At 41.1% G+C, this 19903-nt stretch overlaps 1 protein-coding gene across 6 annotated transcripts in view; it reads right to left on the reverse strand.

Annotated features, from left to right (window-relative positions):
• Positions 1–19903, reverse strand: part of PTPRF (protein tyrosine phosphatase receptor type F) — a 717473-nt gene that overhangs the window by 127402 nt on the left and 570168 nt on the right. For all 6 annotated transcript variants that reach the window (XM_054979543.1, XM_054979542.1, XM_054979544.1 and 3 more), the window contains one exon: positions 191–379. In XM_054979543.1, the coding sequence (XP_054835518.1) occupies positions 191–379 (189 nt within the window). The remainder of the gene's footprint in view (positions 1–190; positions 380–19903) is intronic.

A 19903-nucleotide genomic window follows, 5' to 3' on the forward strand; every position in this document is an offset into this window, starting at 1 on the left:
TTTCTCCTATAAGCTGAAACCTGCTTTCCTATCCCCAGCCAAAGTTGTATCTTCAGAAGAATAATGTCACAATGAAGTAAAATTTGGGCCAAGAAAACGGAGCCCATAATCTATGTACAAAACATAAGAGTTGATTTCTGTAGAGAACAATTAGGGGGCTCAGAAAAACGAGAAGCCTTTGTTGCTTTACCTGAACGAAGCTGTTTGATTCTCCCATTGCTAGTGGCTGTGTCCACAGGAAGGAAGTCTTTGAACCAGGAGATTTCAGGATCAGGATTGCCACTAGCAGCACAAAGCATTGTGGCAGTGCGGGCCTTCTCTACTACTTTGAGCTGCGGGCCCATATCTATGGTTGGGAAACCAGATGGGAGCTGGCTCTCTGCAAGAGAAAACACAAAGGACAATGTTAACAATAATAAGACAACTTCTTCACATGCAGAACAAGGAATGTTGCAGCAAAATCATCCTTGTGTGTGCTTCCATAATTATAAACCTGGTGAAGTTTTTATTAGAGCCAGAAGAATCTTCATATGCGTGCATCTGCATTTGCCTCTGGGAAAACCTATGGGCTGTCTCAAATCACATAATTTACAGAGTTCTGGGGCATCTCTACTCCTTATGGATCTTTAGAGTGATTGGTTGGTATACAAGTAGAAAATCTGCTAAATTTAATGCTATTTCAGATCAATAATCTTGGGACATGTCATGATTTTTACTGCAATAGAGACTCACCCTACACCATCATGCAGCAGGACTGACAGACAAAACTAAGATCCAGAGTGATATGGTAGTCAGAGAATCAGATTAGGATCTGGAAGACCAAGAGCTAAACTACAATAGACAAATTACACGAAGACACTCACGAGAAGGGAGTCGCAATGTTAGCTGGGAAGCCAAGTTTTAAAAGACAGATCGAAAGGCTCTGCCAATATCCCCTCTCTACAGAGCAGCAAAGATTGCTCCTCAGAGGGTTTATTTCCTCTTTGCCTCTTAGAAGGGCGGTGAAACTGGCAGAGCCTTCAGGAGGTGAAGAGGAAATAAACTCTCTGAGGAGGATCTTTGCTGGCTCTGTAGAGAGGGGAAATTGACAAAGCCTTCTGATCTGTATTTTAAAACGCGGCTTCCTGGCTAACATTGCTACTCCCTTCATGTGAGCGTCCCCGTGTAATTCGTCCCTTGTAGTTTAGCTCCAAGGTTTAAAGCCCTACTCTGCCATGAAGCTTGCTGGGTGACCTTGAGCCAGTTGCATGCTTTCAGTCTAACTTACCTCACAAGGATGAATTATGTAAACCACTCTGGGTCCCCACGGGGGAGAAAACTGAGGCATAAATGCAGTATATAAATAAATAAAAAGCCCATGTACTCTTCTGAATTAAAGTATGTACATATGCATCTTTATAAAGGACTTGCTGTGACTACAGATTGAAGTCTGGTTTCTCCCACCTCGATATATTCAACAGATATATTATTCAACAATTCAAACACTGATCTCAGTGGTCTGTCATACTTCTCTCCTAATCTGTTGGCAAGCAGGCTTGATTAAATTCAGTATAAACATTTATTCCTTTAAACATCTGTCACTTTATTTAAAAGAAAAATCCAAAACTGCTCCAGGAACTGTGTGTGTGTGTGGGGGGGGGGGGGAGGGAACTGGTATACAGCACTGAGCACAGCTCTCTCTTATGGCTAACAGGTAGAACCAGTTTACCCTGATCTCAGTCCTGGATAAGGAATGTACATCTGTAGAGAATGAAATGAAAGCTCTTCCAAACAGGCTCAACCATGCAAATATTGCATATCTGTATACATCTTTATGCAATGACTACAGTTAAAAAGCACTTCAAATCTTTGGCAATTATCTTTCACAGCGGAGGGATACACTGCAAATTTTCCCATGTTGTTCTGCTCTTCCAACAGCAAATATGATTATTAAAAGACTATGAGGAGTAAATGAATATAAAATTAACAAGCCAAAGTAATTGCACCAATCCATGCCAGGGTGCACATTAGGAAGCTGCCAGCTACTTTCCCCAGCAGTTGAAGATACCTGATGCGTGCAGAAACTGAGGAATGCATATCCTGCTGTGGCTTGCTTCTCTGTTATAAGATGAAAGTATTAATATGATGAACAGTTTAAAATATTCTACAGTAGGAAGAGATCATTCTGCCTGCAGTATCCATAGCACTTGCAGGTAAGTGTATCTGACCCCATTTTGAGACCTATGTGGAAAAACCCAGCATGCTCCAAAACAACTGCCGAGATGAGCTCATTTCCGCACATCTGAGACAAGATCTGCTGTTCTCTGCTAAACCTGGAGTGTGATTGGCAGACCAGACCACCATATAAATGTTCCTTAAAATACTTAAATTAGTCTTGCCACAGCCTGAGACTGTTAGCTCATTTGTTGCCAACAAGTCCAACTTCAGCAGACACTCCAATCTGGATATTTGATGACAGAAAGCATTCCTCCCTGCTTTTACTATAGCTAGGATCCTAGGTCTGGGAAGGTTGAACCACTGCCCTAAAGACCACAGGCACAGTACAGGTTCAAAAGTTGAGGAGACTGGTCATATTATGTAGATTAAGGTGTTTCACTGGGGTTTTCAGAATCTAGATTCTAAACTTAAAAGTAAAAAGTTTCTGTTCCTCATAATGGTGTTGGATACCCAGGAAAATGTGTTTGATATCCCAGTACAAAGTAATGCTCTCTTTCACACACACTTGTTCTGTTATAGCCAATGAATAGTGCCTCTGGTCTGACTGACAAGTAGAGATGGGCACGATCCAAAAAAAATTAACGATCAAGCTGATCGTGGATCAGCGCCAGCGACGATCCCGATTTAACGACCCGCACCAAGCTTCTCCCGTTCCCGATCCGTGGATCGTGGCGGCAAAAGCGGAGGGGCGCCCCACTGTTCCCAGTGATACAGGAACGGTGGGTGATGCTGACGGCATCTGTGTTTGTGTTTGGCCGTCTGTGTTTGGCCGTCAGAGCTGCCTATCAGGGTTTGCAGGGATGAGATTGGAGTGCCCATGGCTACAGAACACCCCCTTCCCCCTCCCTCCCCTGGGTGTCTTCTCCCAACTGGTGACTGCTTTGCTGCTCCATGGGTGGAAGGAAGCCCTGCTGATCAAGAAAAACTGAGCTTCCATTCGGGTTTCCAGGGCGACAGAAGGAGGGCAAAAAGAGCTCAGGCATTCCCCTGGCTCCGTTGCCAGGGGAATAGATTGCTGGCGCCTGAGTGTCTGGATCCCCGATCCGAGCCCAATCGCCCTGATCCAGCCCCCTCCCAATCGCTGGATCGTTGGCCGTGAATGATAGCGATCTGCCAAGTCACGATCGCGCGATTGCCATTATTGTGGGGTTTTTTTGATCGTAATGCGGATCATGCCCATCTCTACTGACTACCAGGAGAAAGAGGGGAGCCCTTTGCTTGTCAAACTATCACTACTTTTGCTATCATTAATCAGAATCTTAGACCAACTACACACTATCTACCATGTGAACAAAAGCAGAAGTGGACATTTGGTACCCAGGGTCAATGCAGGGTGAAGTGCTAGTCATCATGTAATCCTTCCATCTGATACTGAAACTTCTTCACGCTAGGCAGAAGAATCACAATTACTGGCACTAGGGGTCATTTCGTAGAAAAAGAGCAGGAGGAACTCATTAGCATAACTCATTAGCATATGCCACACCCCTTGTCATCACTGGAAGTGTGTTATTAGCACAACTGATTTGCATATGCTACACCCACTGCATATGCTGCATCTATCCTGGCTGTTTTGGACCCAATCCTGGCCATTCAGGGCCGAAATTGGGCCCAAAATGGCCAAAAGGGGCTGAAAATGGCCAAAAGGGGGCCCAAAATGGGCAGGATTGGGCAGCTGCTGAGTGGGAGAGTGATCCACCACCCGCCAGAGGCCCAATCCAGGCCATTTCAGCCCCAATCCAGGCAGAAATGGGCCCAAAATGGCCAAATCAGGTGGGAGGGGCCACCTGACATGTGACCGCTTTGGGGAGCTCCCGGAACTGCGTTCCTGCGCGTTCCCCCTCGAAATGAGCCCTGACTGGCACCATGCTTGATGGCAGAAGTGTGGAAAGTCATTGTCTAGAAACCTTTTCCAGTTTCCTCCACATAATAAAAGTAGACGAGACTGTAGGAGACTAGACGAGGAAGCAAAATTATTCATGACAACAGCATGTCTATTTGCTGAGGCACAAAATGCATCAAGAACCAGGTCTAAGAGTTCAGTTAATACTCTAATTTTGGCTGATTCCACGCACGTTGGATAATGCACTTTCAATGCACATTATCAATCGTTTGAGGTGGATTTTTTGTTCTGCACACAAAAAAATTACGTTCCAAATGATCTATAAAGAGGATTGGAAGTGCATTATCCAACGTGTGTGGAATCACTGTTTATTTATTTACTTACACTATTTATAGTCCACTTTTCTCACTGAGACTTAAGGCTGACTGCACAGTGTGAGTCAGTACTGTCCAATTCAAAGACATTTCAATAAACATATAATAGGTTATATTCATGCAAATTTGCAAAAAAATCAAAACAGAGCTGAAGAAATGTTAAAACAGATCATAAGAAATTCTAAGCCCGACGTATTAAACAACACAGAAACTATCCAGTAGGATCATACAGATAGTACATAGTAGTAAAGTCTATAGTATCTGTTCCTTTACTAATGCATCTTTTTGAGACCACTTTCTTACAGTACAGCCTTCCGATCTGAGTAAAAAGCCCTCTTGAATAATTCAGTTTTGCATAGTTTGTAGAAAGCCAGGAGAGTAGGAGCTTTCTTAACCCTTTCAGAAAGGCTGTTCCAGAAGGTGGAGGCCACCACAGAGAATGCACACATTCTGTTGATTTTGCCCATATGCAAGGTTGCACCTGCAGAAGGCCCTGTTCATATGAACAAAGCTGCCATGGCAGAACACAGAGAGAGAGGTGGTCTCATAGATATGATGGACCAAGGCAGTGAAAAGCTTTGTACGAGATAATATCTTGAATTGAGCCTGGAAACTGATAGGTAGCCAATGGACTGACTGCATAATGGGAATAATCCTTCGAGATCTCTGCCTTCCCCATCTTGTCTGGATTCAGTTTCAATTTGTTCATTTTCAGCCATTTGACCACAGTTGTCTAGCAGCAACCCAAGATCTCTAGTGCATCCTGCAGTGATTTGGATAGTGAGATGTAAAGATGGGTGTCATCTGCATTTTGATGACATCCAACTCCATACTGATGAATGAGTTTTCCTAAAGGTTTTATACAGAGGTTGAATAATATGGGGGGTATATTTGCACCCCATGGAACCCTGAAAGGTTATTCTCACCCTGAAGATGGCTGGATGCCAAACGCAACCCTTTGTGTCCATTCCATGAGAAACTATTTAAACCAGTCCACATCCCTTGATACCCACTTCTTCCTCCAAATGCCTCAACAAGATGGCATGGTCTGCCATATCTGCAGACAGATCCAGGAGGAATAATAATGAAGGTCTTTGTCTATATTCAGTCAGAGATCATCAGCTGAAGCCACCAAAGCAGTCTCTGTCCCATAGCTTGGACTGAATCCAGACTGAAAAGGTCCAAAGCATTAGAGTTACCTAGGAAGACCTGGAGTTGATCAGCTACTGTTCTCTCATTCACTTTGCCCAGAAAGGGTAGATTAGAGTCTGGGAGATGTCATTTTTGTGTCGGATAGTTTTTAATTAGTGGGTTGATAACTGACAGTTTGAGTGGCTGAGGAAAGGCACCCTGAGTTAGTGACTGATTTATGATAGACATCAAGGGCTCATTTATGTACTCCTTAAAAGGATTTTAGCAGCCAAGATATGCACAGATCCAGTGCACAAGTAGTGGCCTTCATAGATGCCAGGACCCTATCAGCATCCATCATTATAACTGGGTCAAAGAGGTCTATAAGTGAACCAGATAGTGTATTAAGCATTTCTTCCATGACACCTATATTAGAGCTGGCATCCAGATCAGAGAGTATTTGAGCTATTTTTTCAGCAAAAAGCTTTGCAAAGGCATCACAGCTAATTGTTTGTTCCTGAGATTATAAAGGTTCAAATTTAGGAATTAGAAGATGTTGAGATACCTTGAATAACTAGGATGGCTGTGAACTAGTTGGTGCAATGGATGCAAAAAATAATGTTTCTTTGCTGCTCTCTTTGCTGCTTCATAGGTTTTTCAATGGGGTCTGTAGCATGTTCAATCAAATTCAGTGCAAGTTTTCCACAAGCATCTTTCTAGACCCTCATTAGGTCACCCAGCTCTGCAGTAAACCATGGGGTTGGCTTCCGTCACAAGGGTGAGACCTCAATGAGGAGCAATCTTGTCAATAGCTTAAAGAAACTTCATATTCCAAGAAAGAATTATGCCTCTAAACATATGAAGAGTGCCCAGGCTTTATCACTGTGTAGCCTGTTTCCCCTCCGACATCTACGACTGGGGAAGGTGCTTTCAGGTAAGAATACAGGGCCTCCAGGCATGTCGGGATCCTGAGACTTTTATTTTAGAGCACATAGAAACAGTTGATGAAAGGTGACACAGTGGAATCTGGGACTGTAAGGTATATCAAATCTCTTGTAGTAGACCCAGAAGAATGCCTTAGATGCCTTGGACTCATACCAACACTATACCCAAATTCATAATCTAAATATTTTTCCTTTTCAGCCTCCATCTTTTCTTATGTCCCTTCCACTGAATTATCTGAACTATGATGTTAGCAAACCATTATATGCACAAAGTCAAATTATAGAGATAAAGGATATGTTGTATAAAGAATGCATCATTTATATTACCTTAGCATGTCCAATTAACATATTTATAATATGCATAACCCTTTCAGTACTACTAGTCCCCCACTGGTACTCTATCACATCTCTCTGAATGCTCAACATATTTACAGCACAAAGCTGGACCACTAAAAATATCTCACCTTATCCAGCAAAACCCCCCAAAGGTAGCCTCCTCTTTTCCATGTTGTGATTCTGCAGCATGAGTCAACACATTGGGTTGGAACCCAGCTCCTGTGCTGAGAGGGCGAGAGGCTACGTGGGGATGTACAGTATTCTAAAGAAATAAAAAGGCAACTGAAGCTTTATAAGAGCCCAAGTCATCTTATGTCTCCCATTCTGGCCTCCTCAGAAGCCTCCTCTTCCCCAGCAAACATAAAAGGCTTTTTGTGCAAAAGGTACTACTGAAAACTAGTTCTTTTTTATTTGCTCTCTATTGATTTTCAAAGACAAAAGGTACACAGAGCTTAACTGGAGAGACACCAGAGCTAGCATTCAATAACAAGCAACAGCAGCGCTGACACAACTGCAACACACACTCCTCTACAGTTCAAAATTAAACAAAAGCATGGATATACAAGAGTATCATGAGACACAGCTTAGCTTGCAACAGCAGAGACAAAGTACAGCAAACAAAAACACTCTCTTTGAACTAGCCAAGTGTGCCTGAATTACAGCTGCTCCTTGCTGGCTGCAATATGAAAATAGGCAGTTAATCCGAAGAGACCAAACCCTCCAAAATGACCAAATTTAATCCCTAAACTGTCTCAAATCTTTCCCACTGTGTGAGGGAATATGTTAAACAAAAAATCAGTCAATGAATGTGATTCCGTATGTCTCCTGATACTCTTGGACTGGGGAGATGATGGGCAACTTGGACTCTCTTAGAAAAACCTACTTTACAAGGTTGCTGCAAGGATAAAATAGAGGAAGAGAGAAGCACACATACTACCCAAGCTCACTGGAGGAAGAGTGGGTTAAAAATGGATGGATAGGTAATGGGGAGAGGGGGAATGGTGCAAAATCAGCCTTTCAGAATGCACAAAGGTCAAGCCCTGCCCAATGCCATCTGTTAGGGCTGCTTTATTAAAAATCTTTTAATAAGAGGGTAGCAAAGGAAAAAAACTGCCACATTGACTGTTTTGGTACTGTTTCTGTCACTGTGAACACTCTGATATCTCTTGTGCCACTTCTTGCAAAACTTTCAAAGCATGGCCAGAAAATAGGGAGTTATGATTAGGGCCAGATCAACAGGGGTGGGGGCAGGGTGGTAGTCTGCCCCCGGCGCTGCCAAAGAGGGGGCGCCGGGCGCAGTTGCCAGCCCCAGGAGCACGCTGCCAGCCCTTGGAGCGTACCTGGGGAAAAGGGAATGGCGCGGGTGGCCTCCCAGCCACCCGCGCTGCCTTTTGCCTTTCCCCAGGACAAGGGGCGCACAGCAAGCCAGCCGCCCCTTGTCCTGCGGGGCAGGTGAATGGCGCAGGCAGCCTCCAAGCCACTCACGCTGCTGCCAACTCCGCGGTGCACCAGGACAGCCTGCTTGCTGTGGGGGCGGGGGGGCAGCATGATGACATCATGGGAGTGACATCATCATGCAGCGTCAGGAGCGCGCATGCTCTATGCGCGTACGCAGGGTCTGACTACGGTTGCCCTGGGCGCTGGCAACCATAGATCCAGCCCTGGCTATGATGACCACAACTTCCACTAGAGACGTACAAAGATTGATTGCTACACCAGAATGTCACCATGTGATACTAAACATAAAGCAGTGGTTATACGAATCAGGCAGCAATCAGAAATAGGAAGTACCTTACAAAGGCATGTAAATACCTTCTCATTAAATTCATGTGCTGTCACACACATTCCTTGGCTGTGAAAGGGAAAATGAAGAAGGGGATAGAGAAACCCAGACATTTCACAGTGACATAAGAAAAACATTATCACCATAATAAGGTTGGGTTGCTTTTAAAATAATATATCAGATTATTATGATGTATAATGTGAGATGCAGCTATTTAAAATTGGAATGACCTGGTAATATGATTTGAATGATTGGCTGAATGCATACTTCTCTATTTTGATGAATGGAAGACATTAGGAGGATGTAAGCCTATTAGTCATTGCAAAGGGTTTGTATCATAACAGAAGACAGATCCTACCTATCAAACTGTTTTGACCTAGGTGAAAAAGCCAAAATTGTTTTGTGGGTCAGTACAAAATGTATACTTGTAAAATATTTTTCCTTTACTACAAAAATCTGGGTTACAGTGACTTGTATCTCAAAGTCTCTTTCAAACCATGATCAAGAATTTTGTCCTGAAAGGGTAACTGAACAGCCATAGAGGAAGACAGAAAGAGAAAGGGAAGCAGGGCAATCATGGCTTGAGAAAGCTCCCCTCCCTTTTTAACATACAGCCTGATGAAGAATTCTGGAGAACTTGGAAGCTTGCTACACTGTGTTGTGATATTTTGGTTGGTCTTAATAAAAAGGCATTATATGCCTTTTGTTTTAGATATCTTTCAGCACTCTGCTGGTTTGAATCCCTCTACTGCCATAAGCTCAGCAGGTAGACTTGGGTAAACCACTCATCTCAGCCCCAGCACCCCAGCTGTATTGTGGGGATAATAATAACACTGACTATGTTCATTGCTCTGTGGGCACTAATGTCTAGCAGAACAATATATAAACACACTGTTATAACAACAACAACAACAACAACAACAACAACAATCCTAACCATGAAACCTTGTATTTTGCTCTCTGATTTAAAAATATTTGTTATACTTACTGTCCTCAAATGCCTTTCACTCTGTATTGTAGAAACAGGGTATGAATATACAGCATGAAAAATGGATATGACTGGTAATTTGGTGACTGCTGGATAATGCTACTCAGAAATTATGGAGTGGTCAGCAGAAAATGTGGGAGAAACTCTTCAGTACATTAGAGGTGAAAGGCAAAGGAAAATGCATGAAATACATAATTGACAGGAAGCAAATCTGGAGATCCCACTGGTTAATGCACTTCAGGCTATGTAAAAGAAAGTCTTGTCATAATTTACCTTATAAACGTTGGGCGGGGTGGGGTGGGGGGCTTTGCTGGAATGGACACAGATCAGAACAAGGAAAATTAAGGCATCCGAGTGCAAGGGAATAAAGCTAACAACAAAATATGCAGAGAAAGAAAAGAAACATGCAGGTAAAGTGCCTGTCTATCTCAAAAATAAAAGAACTTCTCAACAAACGTTTTGTGGGGGGAAAATTCTGCTGCTGGGTGGGAAGACAATGGCTTTAGTCATCAGTTTGTGCAAAGAGCACAAAGACAGTAAGCCCTTGCATATTCTGTCAGAATTTTGTGAAGGATTTCATATAGCTCTAACATCCTAACTCAGAAATACAGGACTCCACAAAGAACACAAAAAGATACACTGTGGCTATATCCACATGGTCCCAGTTTTCCATGTTGCTTACATTGCTGTTGTGAATGCAAAGGCATTCACAGTGTCCACATAGCAGTTTCCTCCATTCTTTTCTTACTCTAGTCCTTCAAGGCCATTGGAGAGCTTTTTAAATTTTTTAAAAATTTGATAGCTGTCATGTTGCTACAGAGTTAAGCTGCAGTGATATGTCAATTATCAATTTTAAGCTATAGTGACATGTCAATTACCAAATGTAACTGACACACTGCTATAACTTAAAACTGGTAATTAGCATATCGGTTACTGCTGTGTCAGTATAACTCCCAATTTTTAAAAAAGAACAAAAAAAACCCTTCAGTACAGTGGCAACAGTGGCTGTAGGGACTGATGCAAGGAAAATGATATTGATGTGGACAGAACATGCAAAAATGTGCAGTTTTCCATCTATAATGTGCAAAGGAGCTTTGATTATGATATTTCTTCAAAGATCATACTAAATCGTGGTTGAGAAAGACTGTAGGGGATGACATGGCATGGATGCTCCACCCCAGCATGCTCCAGTATGAAGATGAAACCAGTGAAAATCTTCAGTGTAAAGCAGCTTAAGGTTCTTTTTCCATTGCTCCTAAAATGGTAAGGGCCCAAAGTACTAGAAAGGGGTGAATGAGGAAATGAGCCTCTGATTAACAGTCAGAGAAAGTTACTTCACACATTTCAACCCCCTCCACCCACAAATTTGAATAATTAGTTCCAAAACAATACCATTGATAATAAGATCAGCTTCAGTTTGTGATGCCTGCTGATATGGACCAGGAATTTGGAGAGATACAGCTGACCAGCTCTTGCCCTACCTGTCTAACAGAAGCTGGGAGTGATTAGAGATGCTAGTGACAGTTGCATCAATATCCTTCATGAGAAAGCAGACTGCCTCTCCAGTATTGATAGAAGTTGTGTTTCAACCACAGCTTTTTAAAAAAGTCACTGAAGTGATCTCTAAATCTGTCTTTTCTGGACAAGTTAGTTAAGCAAGTGTTGGCTGCTCAGCTCCAGACACTCTGAGGACACTGTTCCAGTTCCAGCTCCGGTTCCATCTAACAGAGCAATCCTGAATAGAGTTACAGGTTTCTAAGACCACTGGCTTCAATGGACTTAGAAGGGTGTAACTCTGCAGAGGGTTGCACTGTTATTCTTTTATTTTTTTCTATTCCTACTTAAAGTGGCAGCTACAGAAAGTTGTTTTGCTTTAACATATTCCACAAGGACTGCCTTTGAAGACAGTCCTTGTGGCTGGCAGTTTTGGTGTCCATCTTTTGACCAGACCAGACTGAAAGAAATTTGTATATTCATTCTATTTTTGCCAATTCGCTTTTGAGTTCAAGGTACTGGGCCTAGCGCACCTTAGGGAATGCTTGTCCCCTAATGTAGCCTCACTAAGGATGTAAAGCTTTTTTATTCCAGACCAAAAACGGTCCTGCTCTCTAATAAGCTTTTAAAGTTTTTGTTATGCAGTATTTCAATTTAATTAGGATGGTATGATATTATTGTTGCTTTTTACTATTTTAATTGTTATGCTTGTGGCTTATTTTTGTAATTCATGTTTTAATTACTTGTGCTCCACTTAGAACGTTACAATAGAAACACAGTGATTAATAAGTCCTATGAATAAATAAGATAATAACATCTTGAGCAGTAGAAACATTTATTACTGGGAGGTGCAAGCTTCTAAAACTCCAGCACGTAGCATGCTGTAGTGCTTTTTCAATAAACAGCCTCCAAGGCTTTGGCACAGACTACATGATGCTATCGCTCAATTAAGGCCAGACAATCAAGAGCAAGAGAGCAATTCTAGGGCCAGAGGAACAGCTGCAGTTTATGAGGGATGAGGTGCAGCATTGTTCAGACCCGGGTATAAATGAACTAATATGAACAACTCCGAAGGAAACCTTTTTAAAAAATTCCTAATGTACATTGCCTGGGAAGTGCAGTAAAGCAAAGAACAATTTGCCTGCACTGCAAGTGAGGGCCTGTTCCTACCAAACACAAGTACAACTCAACAGCAACCAGGCATCAAAAGACAAGTTCATAAGACAAGGCCTTTAAAAGCGACTTTGCATTAATCACAAGGAAGGCAAATAATCTGGGTTACTCATAGCAACAGGAACACAAATATATAACAGCTTCTAACGACAGCTCCGCCAACAGCCTATGATGTGGCGCTCCGAAGGGACATACTGAAGGCACATTTTCAAAATGCTCTATTCTAACTGAAATAAGAAGCTTTTAAGAGGATCTTCTCTGGGGAATTTAACCACATGAAACAACAGGCTAGAGCAGAACATAAACAAATATTTGGTACTTTTAAAATACCTGGAGCAAAACTGTTCGCAAAAAGAAAGCATTTGACTCAACCTAAACTTCTGAAGACAACTTGTGTTTTAAAAAGAAAAAAGTTTATAAAGGAATGCTGTCTTAATAAGAAATGTGCTCTTATTCTTTGGGCATCTATGCACTCATTTGCTGAATTCTGGTAATGAATGATAGCTGCTCTCTCACCCCATAGCTTTTTGTACTACAGCCTTAAGCTCTGGCACTGTTGAAGCCAACAATATACTGGGAGAGATGGATCACTGGTTGACCTGCAATGGAAGTCATAATGTTCTCAAAAGAGAGGGAGAAAACACTAAAGAAACATGTTAAGAACTAGTGGAAACATGGTCAGTTCCTCACAACTGTAGAAGTGAGCCTCTCTCTCTCTAATTCCATCAATTATACCTTTTCACTAAATGGAGTATTTGCTTTACTTGTCTCAATTTAGTTCAGTTTCTTGGTTTTATTTAGCCTTGACTTGTGAATAGACATGGGCACGAACAGCATTACGAATAGAAAAAACCCACGAAAAGCCTGTTCGTCTGTTTGAAAACAAGCCGTTCGTGAGGCTCCATTCTAAATGAACAAGCGGTCATTGATTGCAAGCCTTGTTGGTCAGCCGTTAGTCAAGCCAGACAGTCTGGGGCCTTTCAATCAATACCCCTGGCAACGGCAGGGACTGAACTCGGTCTGAACTCCTTCCGGCTTTAACCCTTCAAAGTATTTCCAGCAGAGTCCTGTTTTTGCCACTGTGAAGAGAAAATGACAACAAAGGGAAGGACCCATGGATCATGCCTTTCCCGGGGTGCACTCTCTCTGAAACTTGGGGGGTCTTCAGAGGACAGTGAGGACTATGTCCCCTGCAAATTTGGTGGGTATTGGACATTGGGAAGGTCAGTTTGTGGGGTGTTTAAAGGGCCCTGCCCCTTGCAAGTGGCAGGAAAGGGCCCTTTAAACCATCAGCTGGCAGGCGGCAGGGGGGAATTCCCCCTGCCACCTGATGGTTTAAAGGGATCTTTAAGGGGCCACAAACAACGAACAATGAACATGTTTGTGAACAGGGTCATGTTCGTTACTGTTCATTGTTCGTGGATGGCAATGAACAACGAACAGCTTGTTCAAGTTTTTTTCCCGTTCATGCCCATGTCTACTTGTGAGCTCAAACCCTGCTACCATTTTTGATACCTCCTTCGCTGATATGCTGCTTCTCCTGTTTTTTCTCAACCTCAATTTATTTCTTGAATATCTTTTTCTCTCAAACTAGCTATCTGCATGCACAGATAACAAGTTTTATGCTTGCAACTAAAGTTTCAAAAAATCCTGACTGTCTCACTAAAAAGTAAACAAGAAATCTACTCCTCGTGGTTGTTGAGAAAATCCTGTAAACATGGATGTCATTTTGTGCTTTCTCATAACATTTCTCAAATGCAACCATTCTCACTCTTGTAGCACAGTTTGTAACAGAGTTTCTCAATCTGTGGCCTGGAAAACCCTTGGGGTCTGTTAAGTCCTTTGTAAGTACAGTGGGAAAACCTTTCCTGCACCCATCCGGCTAACATGAAAATAGTGATCGCTAGAAATGGGGGCAGGGACACTCCATTGCAGGGGAAGGAGATGGTATCAGTTAGCTTTTCTTTCAAAGGGTAGAAAACCATAAAGAGCATCTTGCTGCTCAAAGAAACCAAGTGTCTGGATCTGCTCAGAACACTAACCACAAACCACATTGATCAGTTGTGGGGAACCAATGAAGGAGATATGGTTCTAATGCAGCTCTGTTATTTATGGTATAAAGCTGAACAGGTTTTCTTCTTTTAAAAAAATTATCAGCCAATTACACAATACACATAACAATAAACTAACAAAACATAAACAAGGGAACAAAAAGGCAAACACACACATAAATAAAAATTTACAATTATTATACATTTTGTTTTACAGTTTCAACTAGATATTTTTGCAGCTTTATTACCTACATTATTTATTAAATCACAATTTTCCATAATTTAATATTATTAAATGGAAGATAAAGAGTTGTTGAGTGTTGACTGACAAATGATATACATGGATTCCAAACAGCAAAAAAGCACCTGTACTATCTAATTTGATGTGTTAGTTTTTCCAACAAGTTATATTCCACAGATGCTCAGGCACATACCAGTTGCAATCACTGTTATAAGTTTCCAATGATGAGATACAGTAGATCTCACAGCTATTAATGGTTTATGTGCCAGTTTCTTTTTTTCTGCTGTATATAAACTCAACAAAGCATTTTTAATTTCAAATTTTAAAAAAATCTCATCATATACCAACTTTCCCCCCAATTTTTTTTGCTACTCCATCCCATATGAAGTTGTATTATTATGGTATCTCTATCATCACAAAGAAAATGTTTTATAGACATACCTAAGTTTTACAGGCATAACATACCATCGATTTTACAAGTATGATGAAATGTACTCATATCACCATATGCAATTTTAATTAAACATTTTAAAATATTTGAAACCACCTCTTTTATATGGATTGAACTAGACTGGATTGAAAATACAAAACTGATTAAAGGACATTTAAATTGCTGTAAATGCTCACCCACAGATTTCCACAACAAACTGAATGAGCATTAAACTAAGTCAAAACTTGTGCCAAACTATGGCCCTTTCCATACAGCACACTTTAAGCTGGCTCCTCTGCATATTCACACTGCTCAGTGCTGAATTGGCTTGGGTTCCCGGCATTCTGCATTGCATGACCTTGAGGAAATTTGGTGTCTGCTGACGAGTTGAGGTGTGTCTGTTTGAAACTGCCATTAGTGGGGTCTGGAGCCAAAGTCACTTTAAAAAAAAAATTGTGCATGCGTCGTAATGTTGGAGCCCACTCCCTTCTTTATTTGCTGATGGGGCTGTTCCATGTCCACTGGAGAGGCAATTGATGGCAGAGTTCTGGGGAAAAACCATGTACTTTTCGAGCTTGTTCTTCTCTCATTTTTTTTTTAAAGCCAGGAAAGAATCGTAACATTGCTGCTTCGTTCACTTCCTCCCTCCTGGCTTTGAAAGCCAGGAAAGGGTTAAAAGACTGCTTGGCTTCCTCCCTCTGGGCTATAAACACACTTTAGCACTTTCTCATTGTGTTTATAGGGAGGAAGCATAGTTGGAAGGGAGCATCAAGCCTTTTAACCCTTTCCTGGCTTTTAAAGCTAGGAGGGAGGAAGTGAATGAAGCAGTGTTATGATTCTTTCCTGGCTTAAAAAAAAAGGAGAGAGAGCATGCATAGCCAGGAGGGAGGAATCGAACAAAGCATCAGCCTTATGAACTGTCCTTCACTTTTAAAGCCGGGAGGGAGGAAGCAAATGAAGTAATGAAGCTGTGGCATTATGAATCTTACCTTGCTTTAAGTTCAGAGAACTAAGGAGGGTGGAAGTGATTACTGGCAGGCAGCCAACCAATCAGCACCCAGGAAAAGGACAGGAGGGGGGAGACGTAGTTAGGGACTAAGACTCTGCACATACACAGGACACATTAGTGACGACTCAGAGACAGCGTTAAGAAAAAGTCATGGTATGTCCACGGGGGTGGGGGTGGGGACTCGTGGAAAAGATGGACAATATTCGATTCTGCGTTCCATTACTCCTTTGCACATGTGGAACTCGCGAGATCATGGGAAGCAGAATGGAAACTGAACCGCTGCAAAACAACTGTGTGGAAATTCTGTATGCTCAGAATAGGGGTACAAGGAAAAGTTTTTTTTAAATGTCTTTAGGAAGACCTTACTCTTTAAACAATTTTGATATATACATGTGTATGACAAAAACTTTGTTTAATGCTTAACTTGATGCTTAATGTAGCTTGTAAAAGTTGTTAACTGTAAACTGTCATCTTTATTATTTACCAGAATATGGCGGTTGTATTTTTCCCCTCACTTAAATTTCTTTCTTCTCTTTGTATTAGTTATAAATTTGAAATACAAACCCCAAAACCAACAGAATTCTGGTGCTATTGCCATCCTGAGCAGGGTTATACCATTCAAAGCACACTGATGTCCATAGATTTAGAAGCATATAACTCTGCTTAGGATGGCTGTGCCAAAAACCTACTTATGGAAATAAATTAGGCCATATTTTGGGAGAAAGGAATTATTCTGATTATCACTAAATTCTATTGCACTTTGGCAATTATGAGAGATTTTCAGACTTTATCACCCATATGTGATATTGGTATGGAGATTTTCATTTTTGGCTAACTAATCAATAAGGAATTTTCATATATCATTAAATGTAATCTGCTATTGAACTGATATTTAAGCCTAATGGTTGCTCACTGGATAAAATAGTGTAGAAAAATATTTTAATCTGATAATCTTCTCAATTTCCAAGAGTTTGGCCCATATTAACGGTAAGCATTCCTGCTGTCAGTCAACTGATTTCAAAGCTAACTATTCTCACTTTGTGCTGCAAGGAGGAAGGGAAGCAAACTAGGCCACCTGATGATGCCTGTGGAAGAGTCAGGACATTCTGAGTTTGGATTTATTTCCAGAAATTAATGGCCAGTTCAAGATAACTACTTCTTCAGCAGCATTATGTATACCAGATAGATAAAATAATTAGCTGGACAATCTATAGATATAATCATCATTAAAACTGAATTTAGGTTGTAAGAATTGATAACGTTCACCTTTAAAATGCTAATGTTTTGTGACATGTCACAGTAACATTTGTAAGACTACAGCCATTCCTTGTACCTGTAACATACATGTTATTATTTTAACAGCAGTATAATTAACAGTATGCATAATGAAGGTCTGCAAAACCAAACACTATAGTGTGATAAGTGTGCACAGTTTGCGATGACATTTCAGTTATGCCACCTCAGCTATTTTAGAGAAGGTCTGGAAATGCAGGAAACAGTGACTCCTTTATCTATAATGCAACACAATGTGATTTAAGTGCAGCTAAGACACAAGCTGTAAATTCAGAGTCCCTGGTTTTAATTTCAACTAAGTCATGAAGTCACTGGATAACCTTATATACTTCATCTCTTGCATCACAGGATAAAGAAATGATAGAAAAAGGGCCATAGGACAGTGAATTTACTAGCCAGAAGTAAGTTTATTAAATTGGTTCTGCAACAAATTTCAATGACTTTATTATGGCATGAGACAGAAGAGATAAGTATTCTACTGGCTGGAAAAAATGGTGAAAGGAAACCCTTTTTAAAAAATGTTATAAACACGCTTGCTTCCTTAATTGCTATAACGTAAGTGGAAAAACCATCATTAGTAATGATGATCTTGCAACTCCTGAAATTTAGGCACAGGAACTTGAACACATTAATCACCTTGCAAAGCCCATGTAGTCCAGGCAGAGAGAAGCCAATGGAAAGCCAATGATCTGTAATGTTTTATAACGTTGGGTTGATGTAACTGATCAGAGTTTAATGGGAAGACGTAAAAACATTTTTAGAGACAGCAAGTACTACAGGAGCTCAGTGCTCTGGTCACTGCGGTGAAACATCACCCACCTTTTCAAAACCCACATACTATAAAAACCGTGACTGGTAATTCCAGTGAGGGCTTTAAAACAAATCCCCTAGGAATTAAAGACAGCATTGTAGAGAAACAACAGGTGACAGCTGAATCACACCAAGGCCTTTGGGATCAGGGCATCCCCGCCCCTTTCTGTGTTGCATTAATACAAACATAATACAGTAGAGCAACTGAAATTCCCACACATCAATTCAGAAACTGTATCTTAGATTTTTGCTGATGCTTCATGGATCTGGTCCTCACAGAAGTGAAGGAAAAACTGCTTGCTCCCCAATTACATAGTAAGGATGCCAATATTTTCATCAGTGAAGCTTCAGCTCCTCTGACAGAAAGGCATTTCTCATTTTAGGTCACAGGTAAAACAGCATTCTTCTTAAACCACATCTGCTGTTTTGACATAGTGGCTTTAATGTTACTACTCAGGGATGAAATGCCCCCAAATTTATTCCATATATATCCCAACACACTGAAAAGGCCTCACAGATATTTATGTGCAGTTTTCTGTTAAACTAGAGATTTAAGGGGATCTGTTGTTTTCAGAGAACAGAATTGCTTCATTCCCTGATTCTAAAAACAATCTGTAAAGAGAAGAGCAATCCCAGAACACGTTTAAGTTCTTGAGAGTATGCATGTCTGCTTTGTATTCCACCCTATGGCAAAATGCACCAAGAGGAAAGCAATATGGGCAAGCAAGTATTCCCACAACCCAAGAAAGTAATATGCAAAATCCAAGGAGACAGATTAGAACTTGATCTTGACCCATTACCAACAAAACTTCTCAGCACTGCTAAACATATCTAAGCTGCTGACCCTTGCTGACAACTAGCAGTTTCACTAGATGAGAGTTAATATACACCTGAATGAACTGACTTTATTTCTTTGGAAGGCAGGGAGAAAGAAACCCAAAATACTGGAAATGTTACGCAAGTCATAGAAAGCTAAACCAAAATGTAAGAAAATTTGACATGACATATTACATGACGGTGAACTATCCAGTTAGGAGTATACTTACAGCAACAGACAGTATGCAGTAGTATAGTCTACAGTCTCTATCCTTTTCAAATGCATTTCTCTGAACCATTCCATTACAGCACAGATCTATTACCTGTGTAAAAATGCACTGAACAATTTGGTTTTGCGCAGTTTGTGGAAAACCAAGTGAGTGGGGGCCAAAACCTTGAACTGAGCATGGCAACTGATGGGTACTCAACTTTGCTGACTTCTAAGAAGGGACCATATTTTTCCTGTCTCACTTTTTCGTGTGACTGCATATTAACTAACTAGTAGTACTCTTCCCATAAACCTGTCATTCTTTACCTACAAACAAGAACTGATAGATGACTTTTGTAAAACAATCCACATACTTTTCTACATTGTAATGGCTGAACTGTTTGTCCTCTGAAAGCAACAAAGATGCATTCTATTCCTTCTCTTCAAGAGTCAGAATCTAGAATCTGAATTACATAATGCTGGCCTTGTTCTGCAACAGCCAGCACAGATTAGACTGGCAGCTAGTTTAAAAAATAAAACACTAGCTCAATAGTTGTGGTCTCACTCAATACATCCAAAGGAAACTTTCATGAAAATAGACCTAGCCATTTCCAGATGCAGGGAGTCTCAGAGCAGAACTACAAGTGACAAAAGGCACAGGTTGGACACTTGTCAGCTTCCCTCAAGTTTTGATGGGAAATGTAGGCATCCTAGTCTTGCAGCTTGGCTCTCTGACTGCTGTCCAGTGGACTTTTCAACTGTCAC

This window comes from Eublepharis macularius, chromosome 5, assembly GCF_028583425.1.
Source record: "Eublepharis macularius isolate TG4126 chromosome 5, MPM_Emac_v1.0, whole genome shotgun sequence".
NCBI lineage: Eukaryota > Metazoa > Chordata > Lepidosauria > Squamata > Eublepharidae > Eublepharis > Eublepharis macularius.